Below are 16320 nucleotides of genomic sequence, written 5' to 3'. Positions count from 1 at the left end.
CTATTTTGATAGATAACACACTTTCTACTGGAATCAATCCTGGTGATTTTATTATTAATCCAAGACTCAGACATGCCAGGTAGAAAACAGAAGTTAAGTTTCATAAACCTTGTTTTAAAAAGTTTAATCTTTTTCTACTTCACTTGCTGCTTTGTCTTTGAGTGACTTTGGGCTAATTTCCTGGTCAGGGAAGTGATAAAAGAATGTTAGTGTGTAGGGGGCTGGGCACATTTCCTTGCTGTAAATAAACTGATTAAATCCACACTTGGATCTAGTTAACTGACCTTGCAGAGCTTAACCTCTGATAAAAACATGAAGTAGTTCTACTCCACAATGTCAAAGTTTGGTGTTTGATGCTGGTATTCTCTGGCAGACAATTAGAGATCTACTGAGAGGAGTTGGGGAGGGCAGGAAGAGAGTGGTATCAATTTGCTTCTTAGGAATTTTATTTGGCTGGAAGGTGGGGGCAAAGAAAGAAAGATATCTAGTCACTGGTATTGGGCAAAAGATTACAAACAGAATTTTTGATGAAGCATTATGTAAATGATTTCTTATGAAGAAGTAATTCTAACTCTAAAATGTTGAAGAAGGAATGTATTAAAGTAAGGAAGCATAGCAGGCAACACATGAATGAAAAGGGTCTGAGAAGGGAACAGAATGTTTGAATTTAAAACTGGCCAGGAAAATTTAGAAGGCCTAATCACTCTTTGATGCCAATTAAACTCCTATATTTTTATCTTCGTTACATGATTTTATTTTAGTTTTAAAACACTGAAGACATTGCCCAGCAACAAACTGAACTCCTAGGTATAAAGCATCACGACAGGAGACACACTCAAGGCTAAGGTCTCCAGGAGGCACTAAACTTGGCCCAGTCATTTTCCTCATCTTCTGCCTCAGGGCATGCTAGCTGCCTAGAGAACAACTTATTCATTATGCTGTGGAGATAATATTGTATTCCCAGAGTACATGGCGTCTGTATATGCTGAATCGAATCTATTCATGCTGCTTCCCCAAATTTTATGCTTTTATTACTTAGTAAATGATAAGAACCAGTGACACTTATGCTGAAGAAGTCTGTCATTACATGGAAATGAATCTTATAACTTTTATAAATTTCAAACTCCTTTTTTAAAAAACAGGTTAGGAAATGCAATTCTCCAACTTGTTTAAGTTGCCAAAATATCTGTAGACATCATAGGATCTATTTCTCATGCTCATTTAAGATAGGCATTAAAGGATCTAAAAATGGTGTCTCCAGTATTTGCTTCCCAGAACATCTTGTTGGTTCTCAATGTGTGCCTGAGACAGTCTGGGTGAAGGTGAATACAGTCAGGCCTCACTTAACATGGAGAGGTTCTTGGACCTGTGCCAAAACGACGTATAACAAAACCAATTTTACTATAGGCTAATTGACAGAAAAAAGGGTTAGGTTCCTAAGGCATCTCATTAAAGCTATAACAAACAACACTGAATGAAATGATGTTATTCAAGCACCTGCTATCCAGGGTACTAGGGTGTGTCCCCTCTACTGGACACTGTTGGTTGCCCATCTATCATTCTTCTCACCTGTCCCCTTCCAATCAATGCTCAGGTTTCTGTTTGGGTCTCCACCATTCCCCCATACAGCCTATGTAATCTGACTCTCTAGCAGTAACCAGCAGCTCCTCCATTCCTCTGGCTAATCATGAACGCAGAATTGGGTATGTGACTGAGTGGTCTGATGAAGCTGTATTTCAGGACTCATGGAATGTTGGGACAAGGCTGTTCTCTTTTGCTTCTTGGATATGACCTGGGACCTCTTGTGACCACAGGGCATAAAGCCTGTATTGTGCGCAGCAGGGAGATGAGGCAGGAAATCAAGTTTCTTGCTAAAACTGATAAAGTTTGGAGCCAATAAAGCCCCTGTGCTTTGGAAGTCATTACGAATCAGGTTTTCTTTCCTGTTATTGTAGTCTAAGGCATTTTATGACAACACCACTGACATCTGCTTTTCTGGCACCACCCTTGAACTCCTTACCTCTATTGTTAGAATCACTGGCTCCAAATCCTGGTAAACAATCTTTACTTGCTTTGCAGCTCTCTTTGCCTGAATCTCAGAATCTGCAATCACAGCACAGACCAGCTGACCCACGCAAGATACCTACAACACAGAAAAGGCCTTTGTTCTCAGGGAGGGCAGGTACCAGGTCTTCTCCTTGCATTCATTTTTCTCCTCCCTCTTAGCATAGAGCTAGACACACAATAAATGAGCCCTTCACGTGTGTCTCAACCTCAGTGCCGATGCTAAGAAAGGCTTCGGGAGGCAAATGCGTTTGTCAGAGTTGGCCTGCTGCCCCCAGGCCCTGGGGAAATTCAGGTCTTTTTGCCGCATTCCTGGCAGTGATGGCATGTGAGGGGCAGGAGTGATGCTGCCTCCTGTACAGCAGACTCAGGTTCCAGACTGAGTTGACAGGGTTGCTCGAGGGCCAACTGGCCTAGGAGAGCCAGTCCCACAGCTTGGCCTGTGGCTGCCGCACCATGAGCGGGGCCATTCTGAGAGGTGGCTTTTGCCTTCATGGACAGAAAAGACCAGGGAGTCACAGCCTACCTTATCCAGAGAGGAAGGAGGGAGAGAGGGATAACATAGCCCTGCAGGTGAGCAAATCTGTGCTGCACACTGTGGTGGAGCACAGGCTCCTCATGCACAGATGCAAGACTATACTAGCCAAGGTGTGACCAAGCACAGAGCATCCATCGTGTCACCTGCAGGTGGGTATGCAGCCCAAGGAGCTTCCATAGGGACCAGCGCAGAAAGTTGATGGAAGAAAAACAAAACCAAGGCTCCAGAAAGGTTAAATAATCAGGACTGGAAGAAGTCACCATGACTGTTTAGTTCTCTCCCACCTTATACCATGATCACAGTTAAAACTTAACCACTCATTTTTTAAACCTACATTAGACTATTGTGTCTTTTTTATAATGAGCATATAATCGTTTTATCATTAGAAAAAATAGTAGTAAAAAACGTTAATTCCAGTGTGTGTGCACACACTCACGCACAAAAGGGTGTTTGTTGGGTGTGGGTTGGCAGGAGCAGTAGGGAGATAAATGAAACAAGAATGGCAAAATGTTGACAATTGTTGAATCTCTATTTTTGTGTATGCTTAAAATTTCTACAGTGGAAAGAATTTTAAAAGGCATAACATGCTATGGACAAATGTTCAAAAAGGAATCAAACTCACAAAGGCAATTGTTTACATCGTCCCTGTTCTCTGCTCTCGTTTTCACTATCCACGGTCATCTGGTTTGCCCATGACCTGGCACACAGACATGGTGCCAGACATGGCCTCCAGAGGCTCGTCATCAACATACCCACACCTGAGAAGGCAGGTACTATAGTACAAACTGGAATGGTTTCGCTGATTTAGTTAACATGTATGCCAAGGTCATACTTCTCACTGTCTTCTGCCAACGCTACTTCTTTACTTGTGTGGAAAATGAATCTATTTGAATTCACGTGCCATTAGAAGATAATGTTTTATAATAAGCATTCAAAGAATATTGGATACTTATAATGTTCCAAATGTGATGTTATCTTTAAGAAAATATGAAGTGCCATTAATGGAGGAAGTTATTTTTAAAACAGAAAGCAAACACGCCGTACCTCATTTGACTCCAGAATTTTCTCAGTTTTGTTTATAAAGCAGAAGGAGTTTACGCCATGAAGATGTTCCTCAGTCACAATGTCCACCACTCCTGGCAGGCTGAGAGCTTCTGACAGATCAATAGACCTGGATGAGAACACACACAGAGCAGGGGTCCTCAGAGCAGCACCACAGCCCAAAGAGCTAGGGGAACGGGCTTAACTGAAGAATAAGACATGAGAGAGGAAAGAATCCTCCAATAGTTCTCTGACAGACAACTGGGAAAAACTTTCTGGGATGATGAAGTTATTAGATGGAGGGACAAACTGTAGTAAGTCCCACATTTTGATCCCATTTCACTTCTAATCTGCATTGAACATCGCCAATGAAGAACTTACCTTCCTCATACCATTGCTTTTCACTAATGTGACTTAGACGAAAAGGCAGTCATTAATGTCTATTGGGTAAGAAAGTTATCACTTACACAATCTTAGCACGAGCTCTTGAACTTGTTACAAAAGTCAAGAAAAGTTCCCCGTGCACCTCAGGCATGTCGTCAAGGTAGATGGCTTCACCCGTGGCATGCTTAATACCAGACAGGTGCATGATGGGCTGGCCAATCGGGTCTGGAGAAAGCTGCTTTGGGTCTACACCCTGTTTAATCAATAACCAACATATCATTTTTATAATCATATTATGGACGTCCCCCATAAGAGGGTAGCTATATAACTTACATCCAAACCAGAACACTTTTGAAAATAAAAACTGTCATTATTAATACTAACACTAGGACAATTAGCCTATTTCAATAATTCAACAGGGAAGCTGGGGTGAATGTGTAGCATAATGCTGTTATTTTCCCCCCACTTTTTTGAATATAGACCACAAACATTTCAAATGCAAATCCCATTTGTGTAAGTAAATAAATATAAATCCTTCTTTCTGGTAATGCAAAATGATATCTTCTTGCTAATGCTCAAAATTACGTTACTGCTTGCGTCTAAGTACGGCACAAAAATGTTTGCAGAAGAGCATGGTGACATCATGACTGTTTATAGAAACTCTTGAGAGCATGTATTCAACCAGAGAGCCCTTTTTTTTTCTATTTTGAGTGAAGAAGTATAAGATATAAGAAATAATTCTATTTTGAGTGAAGAAGTCTAAGAAATGGTAAAACTCATAACTTAGATACTCCTGATAAAGAATGAAGCCAAAGGGAGATAGATGCATTTTGAGTAATGATTCGCTAATGTTATTCTTTCTTAGGGACCCATGGGGTAGAATTTCTTGCTTAAATACCTTAAATATGTTTCACTAACCAAAGTAGAAATGAAGAAACATGATGTCACCCTCAGTGTTTCAAATGAGAGATTTGTTAGCTTTCCAAGTTGGTTGATTATTGGTGGAAGAAGAACTGGAGGCATGAACAAAGAAGGGGTTAAGAGACATGGTAGGCCAGGCTCAAAGACTGAGGTGAAGGCTGTGGCTGATGAGGGAGTGTGGGAAGTGGAAATTCCAGGAAAACTGCCAGCCAAGCAGCCATGTGACTACTGTCTAAAAGGAGAGGGCAGCTCTGGGTCTGGCGCCCTGCTAAGTTGTGCTGGGCAGCCCCATCCACAACTCACTGGGTCAACATTTGGCACTAGGGCTGAGGCCAGGCTCCCAGAGGCTTTCCCTGGAAGACGTGGGGGTGAGAGGCATACGGTAGGTTGGCCAAGGTGAGGCCTGGAAAAAGCTATGGAGGTCTCCCCTTCCTCCCCCATCTGTTGCCCCCACACTGTAGTTCGTGGGTCACCTGAGCCCTGTGCTCTGACATTGATGCTGCCAAGGGCAAGCATGTGGCAAGCTTGCCAGCACAGTCATGTTGATGGTACAAGACCACAAAACAAAACACAGGACCTTTAAGATCAAAACAGACATTAAAAAAAATTACCATTGCTAGCTTAGTTTTTAGTCAAAATTCTTTGATTTTGAAAGTGTAATTAACACTAAAGAAGGCTGTTGAGTTCACCAGAATGGGAGCTCGTTGAGAATCACTGAGAGATGAGTGGGAATGTCGAGGTGAAGGAGTTACAGCCCAGGCCCTTTGAATTAAAAAAGAACAACAAAAAAGCCACTAACCTGGCATGTAAATGTACTCCCGTGATGTCTGGAATGAAGATCTTCTAAAGCACTCTCATACTTGTCTGCAAGGCTAGGATAGTGAACAGGGTCCTGAAAAGTAGAGCCATTGTAGATGTTTAAAATGTGCCTGAATGGTCTTGGAAGGGAGTCTACTAGCATGGTTCTTAACATACAGCTCTATTCTGAAGTCTAACATTTATTAAGTATTCCTCTTGTTCAGAACTCTGGAAGTACAGGCAGCTCCCGTCCCCCCAGGACACACGCTCTGGAAGGTCCATACATTATGAAGAGCCAAGTGGATGCAGCAGGCCACTGACTTCCCACATCTCTGTGTTCTTAGGATTCTCTCACATGCTTTCCTAAATGATTTGAGGGCTTACCAACTAATAAAACAGGAAGAGGGAAGCAAAATAAGTAAAATCAAAAGGAACAGAATTGCTTACACAAGGAGAAAGTCAAAAGCACACCATTGCACATGTGATTAAAACTCTGCGCTGCACCCCCTGGCCAACCTGGGAGGAAGGAACATGCAGAGGCCACATCCCGGGCACAGCCCCACAGGAGGAGGCACTGTGGGGTCCCAGGAAGAACACGTCTTAGAACATAGGAAAATGGGTCATTTGGGGCTTTATACAAGGCTTTACATAATACACTTAATGGTTATCTTTTATATTCTAAAAGATTTTAATAGAAAATTAAAGCCAACCAAGGCTATTCTTTTTAAGAGTAGAGGAACATTGAATAGAGGAAGTTGAAATGGAAGTATGAGACTACAAGGTGGAAGCTTTAAATTATATCACTTGATTCACCCAAGAAATTGTATTAGTTTACTATTAATTGGAGGAGTCTACAATTGGCATGATTTTTTTCTCTTTTGATTACCTGGTGATGATATGTCACTTACATATGATTTCAAGCTTCTATTCTCAAAAATTCAATACAACTATTCTGATTCTTAGTTTTCCCCACGTATAATGAGAAGATAGCCTTAGAAGCAGTAAGAGAGAACTTTGTGCCTCTTACTAGAAGTGATCACACTAATTTCTATATCACGTGATGAATGGTCTTGGCTTCTAGTCTAGCTTGGTAGGTTGGTTGTAGCATGGGATGAATGAGGCCAATATGGCTCAACTTCCCTTTGTGTCTAGTGAATTTATTCAGAGAAATTCTTTTAGTTGTGTCCTCCCTAGCCAACAATCTTGTAACAAATTGTTTGTCATAAGGGATATCAGGCAAAAAAATAAATTAAAAAATGCATGGATGATTACTATTAGGACTAGTGCTAGGCCGTCTTCATCATGGTCCTCTGAAGCACTGGGGACCATATTAAGCCCTTTTCCTATGATGGCCCATTTCACAATAACCTTCTGGGGTGGCTGCCATCATTATCTTATAGGTGAGCGAAATGAAGCTGAACCAGAGAAGCAAGCCAAATGCACGAAGGTGACCCTCGACAAGGGAAGGAAGTGCCTTACTGAAGGAAATACATCCAAACCCTTACCAAGTTTTCTGCACACCACCTACATTGGGTCAGAAACAAAATAACAAAGTCCTGCACAACTCTGTGCTCTCCTTGCAATCCTTCCCCAAACTTACAAGCCATCAACAGACAGCCTGAAGTATTCCCAGCAAGAGACATGTGTTTCTAGTTTGGGTTGTCTTTTCTATTCTATAGCTATTTGGCAGGGGGTTATCGCCTCCATTTTGGGTATCCCCATATCCCCTAAGACTGGGAAAGCTAACACATGGTCTGTTCCATTTACCATCCTCTTCAGAATCTGTGACACGTCCAGGTAGAACTTGAAGAGGAAGCTGATGATGAGGGTCCTCTTGAACTCCACCTTCCCCCCCGGAGCTGAGCCTGGAAGGGAGACTTCCTGCAGGACCAGCCTGCAAGCTGCATCCAGCATCTCTTCATTCCAGGGCCTGTGAGAGTCAAAAAAAGAAGACTCCTAGTCTGACAGGACTCACTGACTCACAGGCTCAGCTGTGTGTAAGACAAATAGCTACAGCTTAATGCAGGATATACGATGTACAAGCTCCGGAGTCGGGCAACCCAGGTTCAAATCACAGTCCACCCCTCTCAAGGTGCCTGGCCCAGGTCTACCACTTCCTATCTGTAATAGGGGAAGAATAGTAGAACTCGCCTCATAGAACGGTCACAAGAATGAAATGACAACGTGTATTAAGTCCTTAGCTCAGGAGTAACTGACCCCTATATCACTAGAATGTTTACTGCAAGCCAGGTTTTGTTTTAAGCTCCGTATATGTATTCACTCATTTAATCCTCCCAACTGCCCTATGAGGTGAGGACAACTATCCCCCTTTGATAGATAAGGAAACTGAGGTATCCTAATCTTAAGTAAGCTGAGATCACATAATTGATAGAGATTGAACAGAGATTTGGACCCAGGCAGCCTGGCTCAACTGAGTTTGTGTTTTTAACCATTACTCCCTATTCCTTATGAAATGATAACTGATATTTAGTAAATACTCAAGAAATATTGGCAATTAGTATTACCCATAGAAATAAAAAGTCAGGTCAGCAAATGCATTAAGCAATTTATTATAAAACAAACTCCCATAATCTGTTTTTCATCATGGCAAATTATTTTCTCACAATAATGAATGCAAATCTACTCATTTTGCTTACTGCACCTATGTGCTATTGGGATACAGGCGCTCTCTCTCACACACACATACACACACGTACATTTACATAGACTACATGATTCCCACTTCAGAATTTACTAAAATCAAGACATATGGAAACAATGACAAAATCTTACTGGAATTCTGTGCCATTAAATAAAAATGTAGTAAGGATTTTTTTCTTGTAATAGCATGTCACCACAAAAAGAGCTACTCGATTACTTGGAGTCTAAAAATATGATGCCATACCTTCCGATGAGTTTCTGGCAGGAATTCTTTGCACAGATGGTGGTTGGACCAACGCCTCCGTATGAGATGGATAACTCTCTGATGATGCCATCTCCTTCTCCAAAAAAGACCCTCATTCCTGAATTGACGATTGCGAGCGCATTCTGTTGCCGCTGGGCTTGTCGGAAGGCTGACACAAATTCCCACTGAAAGCACAAGTTAAGCGGCACATGTAGAAACACACCGAGTTTCTAGGCAAAACTCATGTTGAGTTTCTAGGCAAAACTTATGTTGCCTCATACATCCTGGTCACACAATCTGTTTTGGGCTGAACTGTGTACCCCCAAAACTGATACGTTGAAGTCTTAACTCCCAGTACCTCAGAATGTGACTGCATTTGGAGATGCAGTTTAAAGAAGCAATTAAGTTCAAGTAAGGTCATTAGGGTGGGCACTAACCCAACATGGTAGTGTCCTCATAAGAAGAGAAAATTTGGACACGGACATGAATGGAGGGAAATTATGTGAAGACACAGGGAGAAGATGGTCATCTATAAGCCAAGGAGAGAGGCCTCAGGAGAAACCAACCCTGCTGACATCTTGACATCAGATTTCTAGCCTTCAGAACCATGAAGAAATAAATGTCTGTTGCTTAGCCAGCGTCCGTGGTTCTTTGTTATGGCAGCCCTAGCAGACTAACACACCCTTTAAGGTAAACTCGATTATTCCCATTTCAGAGATAAGGAATCTAAGGCTCAGAGTGAGTCAGCAGTTAGTTCAGGGTCACAGCAGATTTTGAAACCAGGGTTCAATTTTGAGTCTAACCCCAAAGACCTTTTTCCCACTAAGTTCTATTGCAAATGTATTTTTTTTTAGTCTCTTTCAAACTCCAAGATACATGGTAGAGAGATATATTTTCAAGCCTTATTTAGAGAAAAGCCTCATGGCACAAAGAATTTTAAAAATCAGTAAAAAAGTAACTTTAGAGTTGGAGCGGGGATGAAGAGTGGGTGGGGGTGGGGGAGAGCAGAGACAAAGGTCTCCTGATTTTAGGAATGACAGAAGAGTGTGTGACAAACATTAAAAAGTACTGTTGGGGGCCGGCCAAGTGACTCAGTTGGTTAAGAGCTCGCTCAAGAGTGCGAGCTCTGAGCAACAGCGGTTCGATGCCCAGCCCAAGCTGAGCTGCTGCTGAGCTGCCAACAGGTGGCAGGATGGCTCAGCTAAAAAAAAAGAAAAAAAAAGGAAAAAAGAAGTAATGCTGGGTAGTTACTGTAGATCTTAGCAACCTCAGTGTATGCTTTTTTTTTTCTTTCCTTATTAGGTCGAGAACTTCCATCTTTTCACTTAAAGGAAGCACTTTATGGCTTCTCTTTGGCATATCCGAATTGCCAGCATCACTTTTGTGCTTTGGGCTGTTATTAAGTAAAATAAGGGGTTACTGAGCATTAGCTCTAAGATACCATGACAGTTGATCTGATAACGGAGATAGCTATGAAGTGACTAACGTGCGGGAGCATATACAGTGTGGATACACTGGACAAAGGGATGGCTCACATCCCTGTAGGGACAAAGCTGGATGGCATGAGATTTCATCATGCTACCCAGAACAACATGCAGTTTAAAACTTATGAATTGTTTTTTTAATTCAATTTTCCATTGAGTGTTTTTGGACCATGGTTGACTGCAGGTAACTGAAACTACAGAAAGTGAAACCACAGGTAAGGGGGGACTATGGGTCCTCGTAAATCTCCCCTGTAAACACTCGATACCTTTTCTTAACCCACTATCTGTGGGAATTAACAAGCTGTAGGCTCATAGGTAAAACCAAGAAATTGATAGGCCAGTCTCACCTTCCTTGAGTAGGGGATGTTCACTGAGATCAAGATTTCTTCAGGCTTAAGATCTGCACTGGAGCACTTTTTGAGAAACTGCTCATTTAAAGGAATCTGTCGTTCTCCTTCTGTGGAAAGAAATAACACTTCCCCCTGGAATCTGTTCTATTAAACAATCAAACTCCCAAAACTTGGGAAATAATTCTACCAAATACCCAAGGAAACACTGGGAAAAGAACCGTTCTTTCTATGCTTAACAAATTGTTCACCCTATCACGGTATCGTGCAAGGTTTCTTCCCATCTAGGATCCACTTATTTTTTGCTTTGTTTTGCCGCCTTTGCTTATAAATAAAAATATCTAGCAGAGTAGCCCAGAGGTCAGGAAGAACAGGATCTTAGCAGTCCTCTTCCTGAGCTGCACAATTCATTTTGAGCTTTGTAAATAGGGAGTAAATAGTAATATCCCTTTTGATATTCTGATGAAGTCCTTCAACAAACATTTATTGTTTATAACCAGGATCCTTACTAGGTACCGTAGTAAATAAATAAATTGTCTTTAATCAAGTTTTATACTAGTGAGGTGATATTTTTTTGTTTATATCTTTTTCCAGCACCTAAAAAATTTCTGTTCCTTAATCAATATATTGGAGGGATAAAGAGAAATCAGATTTTGGGATGAAAGCTAAGAAGTTTTTGATTTTTATATTCACCTCACAAAACCTCTTTCTCATTATATGATTTTAAAAAGAGATGTTACTTAAATTGATAACTCTGAATGCAAATCTTCCTCTTTAAGATAATTTTGTAGTTTAGATGATAAGAAGAGTAGGTATTTAACAATGCAGGTAATAGAAAGCTAATCCATATTTTTAAATGAAAAGAAAACAGGTTTATAGAGGATCAATTAGAATTTCCTAACAATTGTTGACCAAGTTAGAACAAAAAAAATAAATTAAAAGTCCTGAACTTAGTTTCAAAAGCAAAATTCAAGTAAATCAATATAAAATGAAGTGCAACCATTGTTCAACAGAAAAAGGTCTGTAGGCTTCCATCAATGACAAATTAAGCATGAGCACACAGCATGATGTGGGTGCCACCACACTCCTGCACCACCTGGAGAAAGTCTTCCACCAAGGGGCCAAATCGTCTCAATGGCTTATAGTTCTCTCCACTAGTCAGATCACATCAGCACACTACCAACACAAGTGTGGTCAATCTTGGGTGACTAGTAGGGGAAATTATCCAGCATGAGTCCTCAAATAAGAAACAGATGAAGACATTGGGAGTGTGTGGGATTAGGACCAGGCTGACTAACTTTTCACGAGTCAGAACAGTAGAGAGAATTATTAATAGTATAAAGAATAGTCATTGTCAAAACTCGACTTCCTGCATCTCCAGAGAGACAAAGGGTAGGAGAAGCAGATTTAAGAATCCCCAAGAAGGAGTATTACTTACCTTTTGATAACAAGTTGAGGGTACAGTTGCCCACAGCCAGGAGGGGATTTAGATCTGAATCTAGATGCCTGCTCACAATGTGGCCCCCTAAAGACTTTTTAAAATAATGAGTTATTTTCAGTCCAGTTGTAGAATTATGAAAACACAAGTGATAGAATAAGACATAAGCAAGGTTTTAGAGAACTACTCTTTTTGCCTGTTCCAAAAGAATAAACATGTTATGATTTGTCAGGGACAGTCATTCAAGGGGCACACACCCAAATTTACTGTCATCAAATACATACAGCCATGTTCCTGATCTGGCACCCAGCCAGAGTCCCTAGGTGCTTCAAGAGAGCACGGTACATTTGCGTCTTCTCTTCTGGGAGCTTTAGGATTGCGTCAGCCAGGATGTCCTTCACCTGCGCCAGGCTGAGGCCAGCACCTAAGGTCAGCCCTGAAATGAAATCACTTGTAAATCATGCAGTATGATCACTGCTGACCTGGAAATGTCCATTAGACTTTAGATTACAGATATGGGATCTTATGCTGGATACATGCTGCCCTGCTCATTGGTGGTTATGGTGGTGATGGCGGTGATGGAGGTGGTGGTGATGGTGACAGAGGTGATGGGGGTTCAATGTTTTGAACATTCACTGTATCAAGCGCTGTATTAAACACTCCACAGAAACTCCTTGAATCCTAACTAGCCTTGGAGATATTTTTAGCCCTATTTCACAGATAAAGAAACTGAGGTTCAGTTAAGTAATTTGGCTAAGTTTTTACAGCTAATATATGACATAGTCAAGAATTAGACTCCAGAGCCAGACTCCAAACCCACATTTATATAGCTTATCATTGTCATTAAATCAATTTCCATTATCAGAATGAAAACAAACCAGTCTGTAAGCTGCTTAACACATAAACTTGCTTCGCTTCCTACTGTGTTCCTGGAGAGCAAAGATTGTGTTCTATTCATCTTTACCTTTTATCCAGCACTTAGCACAGTACCCTTCATTGAATAGTTATTACATTTCTTGGATATAGCAGACATAGAAAGTTCTTTAGTAAAAATCTGACTATTCAGACAATTAGTATCTCATGTAATTATAGAGAATTCTTCCCTGAGCTTCCTCAAGAATGTTATCATTCTTATAAGAAGAGAATCTCTATATATTGTAATTAAAAATAATTCTTTTTCTGCTTATCTGCTGGGAACCAAAAAAACAGGGACTTTAATAACTCACCATTATCTGCATAGTTTACAACACTCAGTTCTTCAATTCTATCAGGAGAAATTATAACTGGGTGAAAGACACCTTTGAATTTCACTGCAGGCCCTAAAGGATTAGGAAAAAAAAAATAAGAAGACTAGGATAAAGGGGGCTAACTGTCTTTTAAATTTTGAGATTGTGATGAAAACTGATGTCTTTAAATATATAAAAACTACATATCTTTCTGTTGCTCTGTTCATTGCCAAAACACACACACACACACACACACACACACACACACACACACACACACACACTGACCAGATGGATTTTCACTGCACTTGGATGACTTTTTGGACTTGTCAGCTTAAAACTTGGCTGATGAATCAAGACAACTTGTGGCATACTCAGCATTCTCTTTGTGAGGGCTCTAGGAAACTCCTCAAAGAAGTAGGCAGTCAAATTAACTGCTACAATGGATATAATAGAAACAGCCTATAACTGCAGCTGAAGAGAACATATTATACCTATTGAGACACCACCGAGAAAGAGAAAAAAGAGTCATTCCAAATACAAGCTCCAGATCAGTCTGTACATGCAAAGACAGGCCAGCTGTGACTGGAACTGCTGGCGCCTTATCTGTTATGGAGCAGGCCTCCAGGGGTGTACCTTTGTGTGCTGTTCAGATTATGGGCAATAGGAATTTATTTACATAATGGAAATCGTGAGAGTCTCTTGAGCAATGCTGAGGAAGTCACATCTCGATGGTTAAACATATTATTTCAGACTTTTTCCTTAAAAATGCATGCATGAGGTTCTCTCCCTCCCCAAGCGCTTCTCCACATAAGAAGTCCCTGGGGTTCTACATACCCACAGAGGTATTCCCCATGAGAATAGGAGCCTGGGGGTACTTGACTTTAGCTTCTAGAAGTTCCTTCAGGGTCACTGGAGAAATCCACGTCATTCTATCGCCACCAAAAACCCTGGTCTTTTGTGGTTGCTTCTCAGCCATTATCTATTGAAAAAGCAACAGGGATTCAAGCTGATCTCATGATAACATTTCCACCTGTTTCTGTTCTATTTTTGTAGGAACAGAGACAGGAAATAGAGATTCTTTTTAAAAATAAAATACAAGTGACCTAATAGTAAAGCTTCACTAGGAATCAGAGTTCAGAATAAAAATATGACAGTATTTTACTCCTTCTGGAGACTGTTCCAATAATATGTCTCCTTTTGGTGCTCATTTCAATATTTAAAGGAGTTCATTTCAATATTATTTAAAATATTTTAACATGCTTAATTTGGTCAAAACATTCTATTGAAGAATAAAACTCAGAAAAACTAGAAGTAGAAAACATGTCTAAATCTACAAATGTTATGATGTCACTTCATAACATTTTTTATAGGTACTCACTGCTACTTACTACATTCAACTATATCCTTGTGGTGACTCTATCCTCATTCCCTCACCTCTGCTTCAGTTCTATATTCTTTAGGCCTTGGGCTAAGGATGGCAGATGGCCTATTTGCCAATCAGCTTTTGAGAGGATCCATAAACAAATACCCTTCCTGCCATGTCACCATGAAGTCCCCTAGGACGAGCTCACCTGTGTCTTACTTACCATTAGTTCAGGAGGAAATATCAATTCTTGAGTTGGATCCAATGGCAGAAACTCCTCTTCTGAGAAGAGTTTTAGGTTCGTCTTGAAAATGGAATGTACCAGAAGTTACTGTCACTAGGCAACTTTAACTATAGTACTTTAAATTCTTTGTGGAATAAGGTTAGAAGAAGAGAGACATAGCAGACAGACAACAAAAGCAGCTGCCCAGCCACAATCCCTGGGTTCTAAGTCCTGGGCTCTAACACAGACCTGGTCCCTAGCAATCAGAGCAGAGCCTCCAAAGCTCTGCACATCCTGAACATTTTCTTTGGAGTCTGGGGAAAGCAGAAGAGGCAGGCAGCAGCACCAGACACAGCTGAGAACAAAAACATTCTCCAGAATTGCCACCTCTCCTTGTCACTACCTGTTCTTCCATCTTTTAATAATCTCCACTTTGCTTCTGGCCCTCGGAAAAAGACCTGAAAAAAGTTTTTTTTGTTGTTTTTCTGTTTTTTTGTTTTTGTTTTTTAAACTAAGAGACACTCAGATACCAATGTGTTTTGTCCCCTATAGATAGCTGTACTTGAACAAGAGTAATATCTGGAATGAGAGATGAAGTTGTTAGATTTTTTTTTTTAACAGAGATGGAATGAGAATGAGACAGGGGACATGTTGACACACCTCAAGTTAATCAATGTGGGCAGCCGTTCATTCCTCCTAAAAGTCAGTTTGTCTCTGCTCATATCTGAGAAACTCTTATAAAAAAATTTACGTTTCACTAACCTCATCTCCTTCCTCACATTCTGGAAATCCATTTATCCCTTGATTCAAACAGCAAACTCCGTTTTCTTTACTTTGACAGCAGCCAGAAGTCTAGTGGGTGAAAAAAACCCAAATAATCAGGAATTTATTGTTGATTCTACTAAGAATTTTATAGCTTTATTGAGGTGTAATTGATAAATAAAATTGTATATATTTGAAATGCACAACGTGATGATTTCACATATGATACTTTGTTAAATGATTACCACAATCAGGTTCATTAATACATTCATCACCTCACACAGTTACCGTTGTATATGTGTGTGGTAAGAACACTTAAGGTCTATTCTCTTAACAAATTTCAAGCACACAATACAGCATTATTAACTATTGTCACCATAATGTAAAAGTTTTATAACAAAGTCTGGCACATAACAATAAATATTAACAATGGTTTATGGTTAATATTAATATTTTATTAACAATAAATGCTAACAAGTATTATTATCATCACTATTCTTATTTATGATGTACTGATTTTACAGTTTAACTTCCAAAGGAAAATCTTATGTCCCTCAATTCAAGGTTGTTTGTCAATCTATTCATTCAACAAATATTGATTGAGTGGTACCCACTCAATCAGTGAGTGGTGACCAGCCCTGAAGATACACAGCCCCTTCTGTCAAGCAGATTGCAGTCTGGTGAACAGACAGAAGAGCAAATGGGCAGTGACACCATAGTGTGACCAACGCCGTGAAGGGGGCACGCACAGAAGGCTGCAGGAGCACCAGGGCAGGGTACCTGGCTCAGACAAACACGTCAGGACAGACCCCTGGGAACCCAC

At 40.5% G+C, this 16320-nt stretch overlaps 1 protein-coding gene across 2 annotated transcripts in view; it reads right to left on the bottom strand.

The window, feature by feature from the left end:
• The window catches only part of AOX1 (aldehyde oxidase 1), a 64756-nt gene that overhangs the window by 33632 nt on the left and 14804 nt on the right, over window positions 1-16320 (bottom strand). For both annotated transcript variants that reach the window (XM_019635708.1, XM_019635709.1), the window contains 13 exons: window positions 15498-15587; window positions 14736-14816; window positions 13984-14128; window positions 13147-13239; window positions 12205-12356; window positions 11921-12014; window positions 10483-10592; window positions 8652-8836; window positions 7514-7676; window positions 5748-5840; window positions 4111-4280; window positions 3647-3773; window positions 2021-2143 (listed from right to left, as the gene is read on the bottom strand). In XM_019635708.1, the coding sequence (XP_019491253.1) occupies window positions 2021-2143; window positions 3647-3773; window positions 4111-4280; window positions 5748-5840; window positions 7514-7676; window positions 8652-8836; window positions 10483-10592; window positions 11921-12014; window positions 12205-12356; window positions 13147-13239; window positions 13984-14128; window positions 14736-14816; window positions 15498-15587 (1626 nt within the window). The remainder of the gene's footprint in view (window positions 1-2020; window positions 2144-3646; window positions 3774-4110; window positions 4281-5747; window positions 5841-7513; window positions 7677-8651; window positions 8837-10482; window positions 10593-11920; window positions 12015-12204; window positions 12357-13146; window positions 13240-13983; window positions 14129-14735; window positions 14817-15497; window positions 15588-16320) is intronic.

Source organism: Hipposideros armiger, unplaced genomic scaffold (assembly GCF_001890085.2).
Source record: "Hipposideros armiger isolate ML-2016 unplaced genomic scaffold, ASM189008v1 scaffold_23, whole genome shotgun sequence".
Classification (NCBI taxonomy): Eukaryota; Metazoa; Chordata; class Mammalia; order Chiroptera; family Hipposideridae; genus Hipposideros; species Hipposideros armiger.
The sequence above is the reverse complement of the archived record's forward strand: the minus strand, read 5'-3'. Positions and strand labels throughout refer to the sequence as shown.